This window comes from Myotis daubentonii, chromosome 6, assembly GCF_963259705.1.
Source record: "Myotis daubentonii chromosome 6, mMyoDau2.1, whole genome shotgun sequence".
In the NCBI taxonomy this organism is placed as follows: domain Eukaryota; kingdom Metazoa; phylum Chordata; class Mammalia; order Chiroptera; family Vespertilionidae; genus Myotis; species Myotis daubentonii.
Window position 1 is genome coordinate 25884303 of NC_081845.1, and position 16089 is coordinate 25900391.

The window sequence follows — 16089 nt, forward strand, 5'->3', positions numbered from 1 at the left end:
CAAATACTAGAGGCCTGATGCACGAAATTCGTGCAAGGGTAGGCCTTCCTTGCTTCAGCAGCCGGCACCGGCTTCCCCCTGGCACCCAGGAACCAGGCTTCCCTCGCAGCCCTGGCTTCATCTGTAAGGTCATCTGGAAGGACGTTGGTCTAATTAGCATATTATGCTTTTATTATTATAGATTCTTACTACCTAAACTCAAAGCATTTTTTTAAAAATTCCCTTCCCCAGATTTGAAGAAAAATGTTTTAAAAAACTGCAAACTAGAAACAAGATTAGAATATCTGGTTTATTGGGAAAAAATTCATAATAAAAACTGTAATTGCTTATCCTGCAATTTACAAAATAATAATTTGATATATCAAATGAATTGGTTTTTGTTATGTAAATACAAATGGTAAAAAAAATAATAACCCATGTGATATATCATATATTTCCCATTCAGAGATCTCATATCCCTGAATTCTCCTGTTGCATGCTTTATACCAGATATTTTAAATCACCTTATCAAAGAAGACCAGGTTTTTTACTATATTTAAGTTTTTACTTACAGTTACAATCTATCAGAAGCTGTGTCTATATGAGTAGAGCCTGCTCAACTGACATGAGAAATTCAAGTCATTTCTTCTCCCAAGGTTGTTTCAATGTTTCTTTTGTGCTAGGAATGGCCTTCCTAATGCTTTGCTGCACAACCTGATCATGCCTGTCAGTCACAATGACTTAGACCCAGCCCATCTTTCAACGCAATCTACTCTGATCTTTAACTTATAGACACAAAACAGTACAGATTAACATATCATTTTCCCACACCCCACCCCTACAAACCATTTTTAAAGAGAAAATTTCATCTTAGCATTTCCTTGCATAGAAGACCTTACTACTACAACAGGTTTTGGTCATGAAAGAATACTTTCGTAAATGACATATCAAGTTAATGTGAAGCTTAGCAAAAGATCCATTACTCAGGATGTGAATTAGAAATTCTCACAAATGATATGCATTTAGGAAACTCTTTTGCCTTCCTTAACTAGCTGAAGGCTGGAAAAATATTTATTTTTTTACATTTCTTTTAGAATATTTGTCCCTGACAATTTTTTACCAATATTTCCCTCTTCTTTTCCCTTAATAGATCTAGTTTAATCCGGGACAGACAGACACTTGATCAGATTACTTAAATCTTTTAAGTCTTCTTATTTTTACCTTATAAAATGGTAAGTTTCATATTCATATTCTTTTACAAATGCGGTATAAATTATATGGACAGATATTAAGAAAATATTGGCATATTACAGGCAATTCGTTAAAAGAAGTTTTGTTTCACTCTATAAAATATATATAAAAGACGAATATGAAACTATTAACACCATTTAAGAAATAGTTTCTCGAAAATTGTTTTAGCACTTTGATTAGTCTAATGATATGAACAGTGCCCTGCTCCCCTCCCTGCCAAATAGGTTCAAAGTATTCTGGGAAAAACAGTTTCTTTTTCTGGAATCCATCCTGGCAGCAGGAATCCGTCCCCACCTTAGGCGGAGGAGTAGAAGTACCGGGGCTTGGCATTGCCCAGGAGGTCGTCTTCGTAGTTGGGGAGGCAGCAGAAGAAGAAGGAACAGCCGATCAGGATAATCGTGGCCGCCCACCCGAAGCCGTAGGCCCAGTTATAGATGTAATTGACAGCGGGTTTGAGATGAAGGGTGAAGGTCTGGGTGTACTTCACGGGGTAAATTACCAGGGAGATGATCTGGAACACAGCTAAAGGAAAGGAAAAAAAAAATCCCAAAGTGTGAATGCATGCATGCACGAATGAATGAATGAATTGCAACAATAGATTAAATCCCTCTCCTAATGTTTTTGCCTTTAAATAAGTATTAAATCCACCTAAATGATGCTAATGGAAGGGGCTAGGGCCGTGGTCGGCAAACTGCGGCTCACGAGCCACATGCGGCTCTTTGGCCCCTTGAGTGTGGCTCTTCCTAAGCCTTAGGAGTACCCTAATTAAGTTAATAACGATGTACCTACCGATATAGTTTAAGTTAAAACAATTTGGCTCTCAAAAGAAATTTCAATCGTTGTACTGTTGATATTTGGCTCTGTTGACTAATGAGTTTGCTGACCACTGTAGGGTAACTAGTTAATCGTGAGCCAAAAGAGATTTTTAAATATTGTGTGTCTGAGAGAGCTGGCATTGAGCGGAATCCTGAATATAAGAAATACGGACAGGAGACAACTAGAGAATCACTCTCCAGTCCAGGTGCAAGTATTATATACTGAAGCAAAAAGCCAAAACTGTGGCATATAATAGAAAGCAGGATGGTAATGAAGAGTATTTTTATTACCTTTGTATTTCCTGTGCCAAAGACATAGTTAATATTTTCACTGTTAGCAAAAATAATGTATATATACACATACACACACGTGCATGCACACACACATCTATCACTCCATTCAAAATACACCATTGGAATAGTCCTTCAATAAATGAATGCCTAAATGAAATGACAAACCAATGATGCAAAATGATCAATGCAGAGAATCACCAGAAAAGGAAGTGAGGAGGCTCTAAAGAATAAATGAGAGATGGAGGGCAAAGAGCTTTTCAGGCTCAGGGAGCAGAAATGAAAGATGGGCTTTGGTGAAGTGTAAGAGAGGAAATAAAGAAATGTGTCAATTTCTAACCTTTTTGGCATATGAGTCACAATATTACAATCATTATTAATCATATTAACATTTTAAGCAACTCAAAAGTAAAAAGAACATAACCTTCTTTTATAGTTTTTTTCAGTGAATATGCATACTTCAATAAAGCTATAATGAGTATATCCATTCTGTGCTATGTTCTGCATTTTATTGACTTAATATTTCATATGTACATTGCCATGTCAAAGGGTATGAGCAGATTTTAGTTCTGCTTGAGCATTTAAAAAAACAATTTGAACTGCAAAAAGCCAAGTAGAAGCAGAGGTGGGATTTGACAAGGTTCCTCATATCTTTTGTGATTCCAAGTAATTTCTGACTTTAAAATATTATTCAAAAGCAAACTTTCAAGCATGAGGAACACTGGAGTAAACTTTATCTTTAATCAAGAGGAATTTTTAAATGTACAAGCGAGGGCAGAGCCTGCATGGGCCAGTTCCCTGAGGCCACCCCCTGCCTCTCAGCCAGGGCCATTTGTCCTGCCCTAGGCTCTGTGGGAACCCAGCACAAAGTGGTCTCCCTCTGGGCTCATGCTCGAGCTCATGGACCCCTTTAGTCACAAGGCTTCTGACCTGTGTCCAAGGCCTTCTGCTCACTCTGTGTCTGTACTCCACGTCTGTAGCTGGATTTCTGCTTTGCTCCCAGGAGCCTAAGTTATCTTGAGACATGACCTGTGGCCTCACTTTGCCATCATCAGCTCCTTCTCCTTTTCCCTCCTCAGGAAATCCAGTTTTGCATCTAAATCCATTCTGTGGCTGGGGTCCTGCCCCTTTGAGAGACTTCCCTAGGACCAGGTGCCTTCCTAAAATTTCATATTATTCTTGCTCCCAGAGTCCTAGTTGTTACATTCCATGAATAAATGTTTACTCTGAGCCCCACCCACCTGCATAACTAAATTTCTGGTTCCCCAGCACCGGCGATGAGGCAATTACAGGGCTGGCCTCTTCCAGGTCCCCCATCCCATTACAGAAAACCCTTTCATGACCCTCCACATCATAAGATCACAAAACTCCTTCAATAAGTAAAATGGCTCAAGGACATAACCGCCCCCCAGCATGGGACTCCCAGAAGGCCGGCACTGGGCCCACTGCGGAGACACTGTCCCTACAGAGCTGACTCAGCCCCAGTCCCTCAGGGTAGGGGTGGCACTGGACATGGCATCACGTACAAGAGATGGTATACAGTAGGGGTGGGGAATGTCCAGCCTGAGGGCCTTTAAGGCCCGCAAAATCCTTTGGTGTAGCCCTGCGAAGGCATTAGGGGTGAGTTAATTAAATGTTTGACAAATACAGCAGGCTAATTTTTAAGTTGATAGTTTTGTACGGCCGTGAATGATGTTATACATATCCAAATGGCCCTTGGCAGGAGAAAGGTTCCCCACCCCTGGTATACAGATGCCAACCTTCCTCATTTGGAAGGGGAGCAAAGAGTACCAGGTGAGACACAGGAGGAAAGGGCTCTAGATCTTCTGTTTTTTGTTGTTCATCCTCACCCAATGATACTTTTCCACTGATTTTTAGAGAGAGTGGAAAGGAGGGGAAGAGAGAGAGAGAGAGAGAGAGAGAGAGAGAGAAAATCAATGTTAAAGAGACACATCGATTGGTTGCTAACAGCTCTAGATCTTAAAACACATGTCTCCTCCGTGAATTCTGCCCTTGGTGACACACTTTCTGAGAACAGGTCAGGAACTGCAATTGTCAGGAATGTTCTTTGGGGACCGGGCACCCCTTCACTGATGTCCAGGGAAGGTGGAATGAAGAATCGCTGACACACAGACTTACCCGCCAGGGCCAGGAGGCCTCCGATCACTCTCAGGAAGACGAGCATTTGGGGTCCGCAGAGGGCAAAGAAGGAGAGGATGAAGCAGATGACCAGGATGATGAAGCCACAGAAGAGCGTGGCAGCGGCTGCCCTTCCCCATGCTGCGAGCGAAAGGAAACAGTGATCAATAAGACAGATGTGCCAAATTCAACAACCACTTATCAAAGTATGGGTAGCAGTGTTTTTTCTTTCTACTAATTACATTTGGATGGAAGAACAGTTTTTCTTTTGACAAGACTCAAGCATCTCCATGTCTCCCTGGGGAATTAGGCAATCCATATGTAGGACACTAATATACTGATACGCAATAATGCCTCATCCCCTTGGTTTTAGGACAAGTGTTTCTATCTCTGAGATGAAAGTTAAATTTCATTAAATTATTTTTTGTTTAATAAACTGGCCATATAAACTAGTAGATTTAAAAGGTTCACTCAAGTTCTAACACAGCACGACCATAATAAACAGCATTTTGGGTATTGAACAATCCGAAGTACCATGTCTTTAGGAAATGTTCCCAACACCTCTAAACGGATCTTTGTTTCATATCAATACTTGGTTCTGTGCAAAAATAATCTCTGAAAACATAAACTTATGAGTAGGCAGAAATGTGAACTAAAACAATTTAATTGTAAAGTAGCTGTGATTTAAAAACAAAAAAAAACACGGTTAAGCACCGTCTTTCTACACTTTTGCCTAAATTTTAACTCTGGGGTATTCAGAATTTATTGCACAAGAGTTCTTAACCATCGATGCTGGCCCTAAAATGAGCTCTGAGTTTGAAAATCTGCAGGGGCTCCTCCAGCCCTGTGTCATGCTAACCTCCCCTCCTGTGGAAGTGGAGAGCCATGAGCCCAGGCTCGTGATTCCAGCCAGTATTCTTACTGTTCAACCTGCTCTGGTTTTTAAGATTTCTTCACACAAAACCTTCTCTCCAGAGGTAATAACTAACACTTTGGAAGTAATTGCTCTGTGCCAGGCACTGGGTTAGGAACTGAACATATTTAGCTCACTGAATCCTCACAATAACTTTTTAGGGCTCATACTGATATAATTTCTTTAGAAATGAAGCTACATACGTACTAAGGCTTTCAGAGTTCAAATAGCCTGCTATAGCCACACAGCCCGTCAGTGATGTAGGCAGTTTGATTTAGAGCCTGCCTGAATCCAAAACAACTTTTTTTAAAGCTATAATTTACATACCATAAAATTCACCCTTTTCAAGTATACAATTCAGTGGTTTTTATATTCACAGGGATGTGCAACCATCACCACTTACAATTCCAACATTTTTATCACCCCAAAAAGAAATTCCATGTCCTTCCATTCCCCCTTCCTCCAGCTCTGGCAACCACTAATCAACTTTCTGTCTCTATAAATTTGCCTATTCCGGACATTTCAGATAAATGGAATCGTACACTGTGCAGCTGTTTTGACTGCCTTCTCTCATTTAGCATAATGTATTCAAGGTGCATCTATGTTGTAGCACGCATCAGTGCTTCATTCCTTTTTATAGCCAAAATATATTCTATTGCATCGATATCCCACAGGTTGGTTATCCATTCTTTCATTAATGGATGAACATGCATTCTTAACCGATTACTCTTTGTGGCATTTGAAAAGGAGAGTCGGGCACCTCTGCCCTGGTATTACTCCAACTGCAGTACAGCTCAGCTGACAAATTCATCTTCACTTAATTCTAGGTCATTTGACTGGTCGAAGTTAAAGATACGGGTGGGATAGCAAAAAGAGCAAGGGCTTTGGAGGCAGAACTGGGTTTCATTTATACACTGCCTCTGCCACCTATAAGCCACTGTCCATCTGCGCATCTGCTGCCCCAGGCTAAAAATACCTTCTTTCAAGATTACTGTAAGGATGAGAGCCTGTGTGTGAAAAGTCACATAGCTCAAAAAGTTCCTCCTATATTTCTATGATGTTTCTCCAGGAACTCAAGTTTTCATTTTATTCTACATTCGCAAGGTTCCGCACTGTCACAGAAAGGCTGCTCCTCAGTCCCCCACTGCATTTTCCTATCTCCATCTGTTACAGACAAACCCGAGCTAAGTTCCCCTGTTCCCTTGAGCAGCCCCCCCCTCCACCCCCATGTCCTCCAGATCTTCATCTGCATTCATGAATGACTGGGACCCAAGTAATGAAGGAGAAGACACATTTTTATATGCTCAAATACCATGTGTTTACACAAACTAGCCCTTAGCAGCAGTGGTCTAGATGGGCCTGAGAGAGTACATGAGTGGGCCTAGTTTTATCTTTACAAGTTTTATTCCCTCCAAGTCTCCTTCCTCTTCCTGTGAGATCAATGAGATATTTTAGGGGCAAAGTAAAATAGAAATGTTTTCTTTTAAAATAGAAATGAATAAAGTAAAAAAATGGAATTGAGTAAGTCTCTTTTCTCACTTTGGCTTTGTTCTTCAAGCAAGGTGACTTTCAATAGAAGAGGAACTGTGCTTTGAGAAGAGCATTCATTAATCAGGTCATCTCAAAGTCTAGCCCACACACCACGGAGTCAAAATCCTCAGGGGAGCTTATCAGAAATACAGATTCCTGTGCCTCCCTCCAGAAATACTGAATCAGAGCTTGAGGCGTAGTGCCCAGGAATCTGCATGTAAGCTGTGAACGTAAGTATAAACACAGAGCATTTTAAGAACGTTTCCTATGCTATGTTAAATCAACTCAGTTAATCTCTTGCTTATTTACAATGCTGAATCATCAAAATGGAAAATTAAGGACATTCTGTTTTGACAAAGGCTGCCTTGGAAGTAGACCTGTAAAACCTGCTCCCGCAGATGGAAACACCCACAATGACTCACTTAACTATCATTTAAGACAGAAATCTTGGCATGGTTTTAAAGATTCTATTCTGACTGATGAATGACAAGTAAGGCAAACTGCCTTCTCATGTCAATGACTATTTTGTTGTAAAATAATGAGATGGATCCTACCAGAGCTGAGCAAGGTCCTCCCAGGCCAATAATCTGTCCTAAAAGAGGACCGACTGTCATGAAGACTTAGGCCATGGCAATTCCCCATGACATATTTTTCAAAAACTTGTACCCTAAGTACCTTTGGTCTCACTTAATTACTCAGAATGAGCCTCATATCTACAATTACCCAACTCTTTTGGGAAGTATTTACATTTTTATATTGTATCATGGTCTATACCAGTGATGGCGAACCTATGACACGCATGTCAGAGGTGACGCACGAACTCATATTTTTGGTTGATTTTTCTTTGTTAAATGGCATTTAAGTATATAAAATAAATGTCAAAAATATAAGTCTTTGTTTTACTATGGTTGCAAATATCAAAAAATTTCTATATGTGACACGGCACCATAGTTAAGTTAGGGTTTTTCAAAATGCTGACACGCCGAGCTCAAAAGGTTCGCCATCACTGGTCTATACTAAACCGTATTTACCAACCCTAATGGAAAATGTTGACTTTTAAAACTTGTCCTAAAGCTACTTTGTCTATGATTCAACAGCTGGTTCTCAGTTCTTCAAAGGCAGACTGTCCACCTTGATCTATTCTGAAGACATTATTACTTTATGCACTTTAAATTTTATTGCCTTTCCTAATTGTGTGTGTGTAGGGAGGCAGGACTCTCATTGTCAATTATTATTCTCTGAATTGAGGCCACAAAAGCATACAATACTCCAGGTAAACAGTTTCCCTGTAGGAAAGCTTTTTGTTTATTTGTTTTGTATCCTTAAGGGAAAATACATTTGGTGTTTTATATACATAATCTATTATGTCATAAGTTTATCTTCTAAATACCACTTGGAGAAGTTCACATTATCAAAGAAACCAGCAGCGTTATAAATCCTCTTTTAAATAAGATTCATTAAAGATCCATTTAGATGAAGAATGGCTTATCAAATTTTTCTCTGGCTTGCAAAGATTCAACATTAAATCCACAACATGGAAATAATTCTATGGTCGCTAAAGAAACTCTGAGCTTTTCATAGGAAATGTTTTTGAGTTGTTTGCATGAAAATGAATACTATATCTTTTCCCAGAGATTACATGCAAAAACACAATGTTACAAGGCAAAAGGGACTAGGAAAAGATCAGCAAGGTCAACTGATAAGAGCGAACAAAGTAAAAATAAATACCTTGAATGTCAAACTAGAAATCATAAATCAAACTGAAGTTTGTGAAAAGAAAAAAATAAACTTTTATTTTAAGAGGAGAGCATTGCTGATATTTTTAATATTGTTGGTAATATTTTAGAGACTCCCTAATTTTTCTCTTAAAGTTAGCATTTCTTAAATGGTTTTCTGCATTCTTCAGTAGTTTGACATCTGGACACTACACATTAACCAAAACAGCCTGTAGTCTAGCCCCTTATTCAGTGCCCTGCAGATACCAACCTATTACCCAACTAGAGTAGGTTCCCTTTCCAGAACAAAGGATTCATCTGTTAATAATATCAAAGGCCCCATCTACTGAATTTGAATGTTGTCCGATCTCTTCATGTTGTTTCTATAGGATTCTTTAGATGATAGACAGGCACAACTGAAAACTGGATAAAATCGTATTTGAAAAAAATAAAAGATCCGATCTCTAAATGAATATAAGCATGGGCGGATGACATATTCAAAAATACGGTTGCATGTCCAATGAGGAAGAAATCTGCAGGAACACAGGCCAGGAATCACCTGGGGATCTTGTTCAACTACAGATTCCAATTCAGCAGGTGGGACCTGAGCCACTGCGTGTCCGAGAACCTCCAGATAATGCTGATACTGCTCTTCTTCCACACTTTGAGTAGCAAATATTACAGGACAACACCGAAGAGGCCTCCGAAGAAATCTGCACAGGGAGAAGCAATTTTGCAGGTTTTGGAAGGCAGAGGAGTGGCTTTAAAGGAGGAATGACAGGGTCACCCAGGCAGTTCCACAGTTGGTGTGAGATTCCTAACATGCTCTGCATTTCTCCTGCAGCAGAGCCAGATGATAACGCCTCACCATGGTGTTTTCGTGGAACTATGAGACTTTACCCTTTCATGGTCTTTTAAAGGCAGAATGGTGAAAGCTTCCTACACAGGAAGATGCAAAAACAGGGAATTGTACCTGAATTCACACAAGATAAACAGCAGCGAATTTAGGATCTACCCTTACATACAAGTCTGTCAGACAGAAGAAGGACACAAAGTAGAATTTACAGAGAAGTGTGTTCCAGCTCCGTGGGTAGAAGATGGTAGAAGAGAAGTGCTTTCAAACAAATAGCATCAAGAAGAGAACTGAATTCCGTTGCTGAACAAAGGGAAGAAGCTCAGATGGGTCGTGGGTGGTGTTGAGAGCGCTTGGAGAAAGCTGGAATAGGTGTACTCTTATTCCCTTCTAATTCTGCTTGTCTAGGAGTCTGTGTCTGTTTACCAGGAAAAGACAACTCAGGTCACTAACGAGGGATTGAGGTTAATGCTACGTGTGGCAAATGTGGAGTGCACTGGGCGAGATCACTGGTTCCTAGACTTCAAGATTGTAAAAATCACTATACATATTTTTTAAACTATGAAAATCAATTGAGAGTGGCCAATTATTTAATTTTGCCATGTAAGGATGTAAACACATGCCCGCAAAGAGTAATCTATCTACTAACACCCAATATCATAAAATAAGAACATTTTAATATTTCACCTTGCCCCCACCAAAAGCCACAAGAGCATCATCTCAAAATGCAGTCCCTTAAATTGAATTTAGCCTAATGTAAACATATTAACTTCATATTTATCTTTCTCATTTCCTGTACATTTAAGAACCATAGGGCTAAATGATCTAAAAATGTTTCAGATAATACTGATTCTTTGACTTATCCAAGAATGATGTCATGTTTAAAACACACACACACACACACACACACACACACACACACACACCAAAATCAAACCATTCAGTGCGCTCTGTGGCATCAAAGGGCACCTTTGTAAAAATGAGGCTCTGCGCTTCTTTCTGCCCAGACAAGGCAGATGCTCTTCAACACCGACTCCCCCTTTCATTCTTGGTGCACACATTCCTCTCTATTCTTCTCCGCCCTGACAAGCTGGAGCTTGCTTAAGATTTGAAATCTACACCACTGATGCTTAAAATAGTCTCCTGAGGTATTTTACTTATACATGAAATAAGAATGATCATTTCAATACTTAAATCTAGATATTTTTTCCAGTTTTGAGAAATGTAAACCAGGAGTTTTTAAAAATTCAAACAAGTATCTGTAAAGCTGAGTATTTATTTAGTTGTTACTATCATGAAAAGAACATACTCAGCATGTAATTTGGTTCATTTATAGGAAAAATGAGGTAATATGGTAATCTGAAATTCTTAAGAAACTGTTAATAATGGAAAAGAACATAATATTCTGCTTTTTATATAATATTAAGGAACTACATACCTCTCTATTTAAAAGGTCTGTATTATTTAGTATTAATGCCAATACTTGCCAAGAATAACCTGTCTTTAAACCAAAATTAATGTATTAATATTATGGTCCTGGCCGGGTTAGCTCAGTTGGTTAGAGCATTGTTCCGATACACCAAGGTTGTGGGTTTGATTCTCGGTCAAGGGCACACATAAGAATCAACCAATGAATGCATAAATAAGTGGAACAACAAATCAGTGTTTCTCTTTCTCTCAAATCAATATATAAAAATTTAAAAATAGCCGAAACCGGTTTGGCTCAGTGGATAGAGCGTCGGCCTGCAGACTGAAAGGTCCCAGGTTCGATTCCGGTCAAGGGCATGTACCTGGGTTGTGGGCATATCCCCAGTAGGAGATGTGCAGGAGGCAGCTGATCGATGTTTCTCTCTCATCGATGTTTCTAACTCTCTATCTCTCTCCCTTCCTCTCTGTAAAAAATCAATAAAATATATTTTTTAAAAAATTTAAAAATAAACATTATGAATATCAATAAGAAATGGTGAAGCACTTTGTAATAAAAAGGTAAACTTATTAATTTCAGTGGTAAATCACAATGTTTATTTTCTAGTACATATCAAGAAGTTTTTTTAAAAAAAAATGGTTGTACCTACTCAATTCTTTATATTGAGATATCATTTTAATTAGAGCCATCCACCTTAGTCCTTATGTGTTTATTCATATGTGGGAGTGTGTGTAAACTGCTTACTACATTTTAGATAAAGTAGTATAAACATACTATGTTCAGCAAGACCTTATTAAGGCTCTCTGAAAATCTCCAGGGTTCAGAGATGCCTAAATCATCGCCCTACAATGTAGGCACAATGGCTGCACCTGTGAGGCAAAACTAATGAACAGTCCTTGCCAGGAAGTGGAGCAGAAGTATAATAAACACTCCCAATCATCCTTGACTACAACAGCCCTAAACGGACCTCTCCTGGTGAATTCATATCTATTTTCTCCTTCCATAGTCACCTAATCTATAGTAATAGATTTAAGACTCACTTGGAAAACTGAACTTTCCAAAAACCAGTTTCTCTTTTAAATGGATCTATATACACTGGATCAATGTTTTCTTTACAATCAAGAGTTAATGCTTTATTATGCTAAGTGAAATAAGCCAGTCAGAGAAAGATAAATACCACATGATCTCACTCATTTGTGGAATATAGTGAACAACATAAGCTGATGAACAGGAATAGATCCAGAGACAGAGAAGCAGCGATAAGACTGTCAAACCTCAGAGGGAAGGTAGGGAAGGGTGGGGGTAAGGGGAAGAGATCAACCAAAGGACTTGTATGCATGCATATAAGCCCAACCAATGGACACAGACAACAGGGGGGTGAAGGCATGAGTGGGGGGGTGGGGGGCGGGGGCAGTTATGGGGAGAATGAGGTCACATATGTAATACCTTAATAAAGAAACTAAAGATTGGAAAAAAAGAGTTAATGCTTTAGACTTCTGTCTAATTAAAAAAATTAAACCGAGAAACAAAGCCTGCTTACTCCCTTCCAAATACAAAGCAGTCTATCAACCTGAGGTTGAAAGAGCCACACCCTAGGAAAGTGAGCTCATCCTGCAAGTTCAGGAAAAAAGGAAGGAGACCTGACTTGGGGTGAACGCACAATATGCAGATGAGGTACTATAGAATTGTACACCTGAAACCTATATAATTTTATTAACTAATGTCACCCAATAAATTCAATAAAAAAGTGTACAATTCAATTTAAAGAAGAGAAAAAACTGCATTGTGTGTGTTTCTCAGGAGGGCTGTGATCACAGGCAACGCCCTGCAGGTCAGGTCCCGTCCCAGCAATAGTGCTGATGGGGTTCTGCCAGCACCCCAATCCCCACAGGGCACTGACTTCTATTTCATGTGTACAGTATTGCTGAGTATTCTTGGGGTCTGTATTAGTCTTTGGAGTGATTATCATAGTCTGTTTAAAAAACACACCTATTTAAGCAGACCTATTAAATCCCCTCCAAGCTACTAAATTCGAATGCATTTTAAGATACAGATATATTATCTCAAAGAAATGAATTCTCTATATATTAGACACTCTATATATGTGTGTGTTAACTCGATTAAAAAACTAACAGACTTTCAATAATACAACAATGCTGTTTCAATAATTCAATAATGCTGTTTGTGTTTTAAGAAAAGAAAAAAACACTTTAAGGAAAGCAGGAATTCCCTTCAGTCTTTACCTTTTATGACCTGCCAATGAGAACCATGCCTCCTTTTGGAGAAGAGAAAAGGTCACGGTGGCAACTTGAAAACAATTCCACAGTCCGTAAGAATCAGCACCAAGCCCCAGATAGAGGGCCTCAGAAACAAACAGTTTGGTTGGAAGCTCTGGGCCATTTGAAGGTTGGAGGGGAGGAGGGGGCCGGTCAAGTCTCTGGTCCCAGAAAGAAATGAAAAAAGGTAGGTGACCTGTCTCTTTCTCGGTTTAAAACTACTAAACCTGGCTGGTAAGGTCCCAGTGAGTAATATTTGGCTGTAAACTTCTGATTTTGTTCCTACTTAAACCCGGCTGTTCTTCACATCTACCAGTTAGCAGGGGTAGCATCAGACAAAACCAGGCTCCTCTGGGGTCTGTTCTATCAACATGTTAAGCACGGAGGCTTCCTCCATGCAGGAAAAATGAAATACTCCATCTTCAATATACAGTGTCCCCAAAAATGTATACACGCTTTAACAGCCAATAGCTCCATTTTAAAATGAAATGTATTTTAATAAACATTGCCTTTGTGATTATTCAAAGTGTGTGTATACATTTTTAGGGGGACACTCTATATGTGTTAACTCTGCTTCATTTCGCTGGTGTGGAAGATGTGTTTGCTTTTTCGATTTAAAATGACATTGAAATAAAGTTTTCTAAACAGCAAGGCAGTGCTTAAAGCAAAAAAACACCACTCCCCCCCCCAAGACAAAAACTAGCCTGAAGCATTGAAATTAGTACAGTATCACCTGAAGTCGTAACAACTGAAATTTTCACCAAGAGAGCTTTCATGCCAACATTAGGGAAGGCCGGTATTTAAAATACATATATTTTAATCATAAGACCCATAGGAGAAGGCGGAATGGGAAGAAATTTCAGTAGGTATCAAAAAATATATACTTTGTTTATTGTATTTACTCATCGAGCCTTTTCAAATGATTGAAATCATCTTTTGCACGGAACCGACAAACCCTAGGAAGAAGCACTGTTTGAACTGGGTCATTTTCTTCCAGTGTTGAGCTTGGCTTGGACCACTCAAAGCCGCTACTGCTATGTTTTGTTCAGATCGGAGGCATGAAGCTAAAGCTAAACTCTGAACAGATTTATTTTTTTAAGTCACCCATTATTCCTAACCCTGTGCAGTCCCTTCCCAAAGGGCGGCTTGCGAAGGCCGGGCACTCCCACTGCGCCGGCGCACACCCGGCCGCGACCCGGAGGACTTCCCGGAGGCGGCGGCCGGCGGCACTCACCGTATTCCATGAGGCTCTGGCAGCCATCCGCCTCGGACCCGCTGCCGCCGCCCTCGTGGAAGCATCGCCACCACAGCGAGGACGTCTGGATGTGGTCGCTCGACTGCAGCCAGCCGCGGCCGGCCAGCGCGATGATGTCAAAGGCGATGGCGCTGAGCAGGAGCAGGGGCAGGATCCACCTGCAGCGCTCGCAGGCCAGGCCGCAGCGCAGCATCTCGACGGCGGGGCGCGAAGGAGAGGGGCGCGGGGCTCGGGAGCGGCGGAGAGTGGCCCGCGAGCGCCGGCCGAGGGACAAAAGGGACGAGGCGGCGCCCGGCCCCACCCAGATTCCGGTGACTCAGAGCGCCGCCCTGACCTGTCCGCGGGCGGGACGCACCGGGGGAGGCGGGGCGGGCTCAGGTTACACCCGAGCGGCTGCGCTTTCCCGTCCGCCCCGGGCGGACCCGGAGCGGCCCGGCCCGGGGAACCCAGGCCACTGCCCTGCTGCAACCGGGCGCGCCTCTGGGCTTCCCCGCGACCTTCTTTTCCTCTTACAGGATCCTCTCACTGCAAATGGTTTTTTTTTTAAATATATTTTTATTGATTTCAGAGAGGAAGGAAGAGGGAGAGAGAGAAAGAAACATCCATGATGAGAGAGAAGCATGGATCGGCTGCCTCCTGCAAGTCCCACACTGGGGATCGAGCCCACAACCCGGGCATGTGCCCCCGAATGGAACCTGGGACCTTTCAGTTCGCAGGCCCACGCTCTATCCACTGAGCCAAACCGGCTAGGGCAAATGTTTGTGTGTTTTTTTATTCTCCACGTGTGCCCGTTTCAATCTGCACAGCACTAGCTAAATATTTAAGCCCTGACGTGGGGCAATGGTCTGATTTTCAACCATGCCATCCTAAGTCGCAGGCAGCTTGAGATGGGTGTTGGAGTTGTACCTGTGTGCTAGCGAACCCCGGAGCGGGCCCGGGCACTGCCTCCTGGGCTCACCTTTGTACCTCGGACTCTCGTCTGTTTACGGGCCCGCCTTTCCCACTGGGCTGCCAGCTCTGCGACAGCCAGGCCACGCTTTACTTGTCTGTGTGTCTCTGGTGTCTGGCGTTGTGCCTGGCTCTTCAGGGAGCTCAATTGACATTTGGTGCGTGAGCACACTGGATTTAACATATGTGCACTTCCATCTCAGAAGCACTTCATCTGGCTTCTCTGATACCTTCTCGCCCTGTTTGCCTCAGTCCCTCCCTACCACAAATCTCTACCTATTCAAACCCCACTCTATTCTTTTCATTTACTATTGAAGTTTCTCCAGATAGAAACCATATGCCAATAGGCATTCAGAACCTAAAATGCCACCTCAGTGTCCTAGCTCTGCTTCTCTCACCACACGACTCCTCAGGTGTGGCAGGGAGGGTGGGTGGCAGCTGGGCGTGGCTCTGAAGGAGAAGCGAGTTCTGGGTGTTGGGCAAATCATGAAAAACATCCAATGAGGGTCACATCTTACCTTGTACCTCCAAAGATTTCTTCTGAATCCCTTACTTTTCTATTAATTTAATAGAAAAGGAGTGGGAAATACATGGCGATGTTTAAAACTGAGTCCTCTGTACTTCAGTTTGGTGTTCTCAGTGGACACAATACTCTTATCTAACTCAGTTCTTTGGTAACTTTTTAGGACAAATGAGAA

The 16089-nt window shown here is 41.3% G+C and overlaps 1 protein-coding gene across 1 annotated transcript; it reads right to left on the bottom strand.

Annotated features, from left to right (window-relative positions):
- Window positions 1–270: 270 nt before the first annotated feature.
- On the bottom strand, window positions 271–14725 carry PERP (p53 apoptosis effector related to PMP22). The gene is made up of 3 exons (XM_059700452.1): window positions 14423–14725; window positions 4476–4616; window positions 271–1752 (listed from the first exon to the last, which is right to left on the bottom strand). Exons 1-3 carry the CDS (start codon window positions 14634–14636, stop codon window positions 1526–1528), a joined length of 582 nt encoding a protein of 193 aa, XP_059556435.1. The 5' UTR covers window positions 14637–14725; the 3' UTR covers window positions 271–1525.
- Between the last annotated feature and the right edge of the window lie 1364 nt (window positions 14726–16089).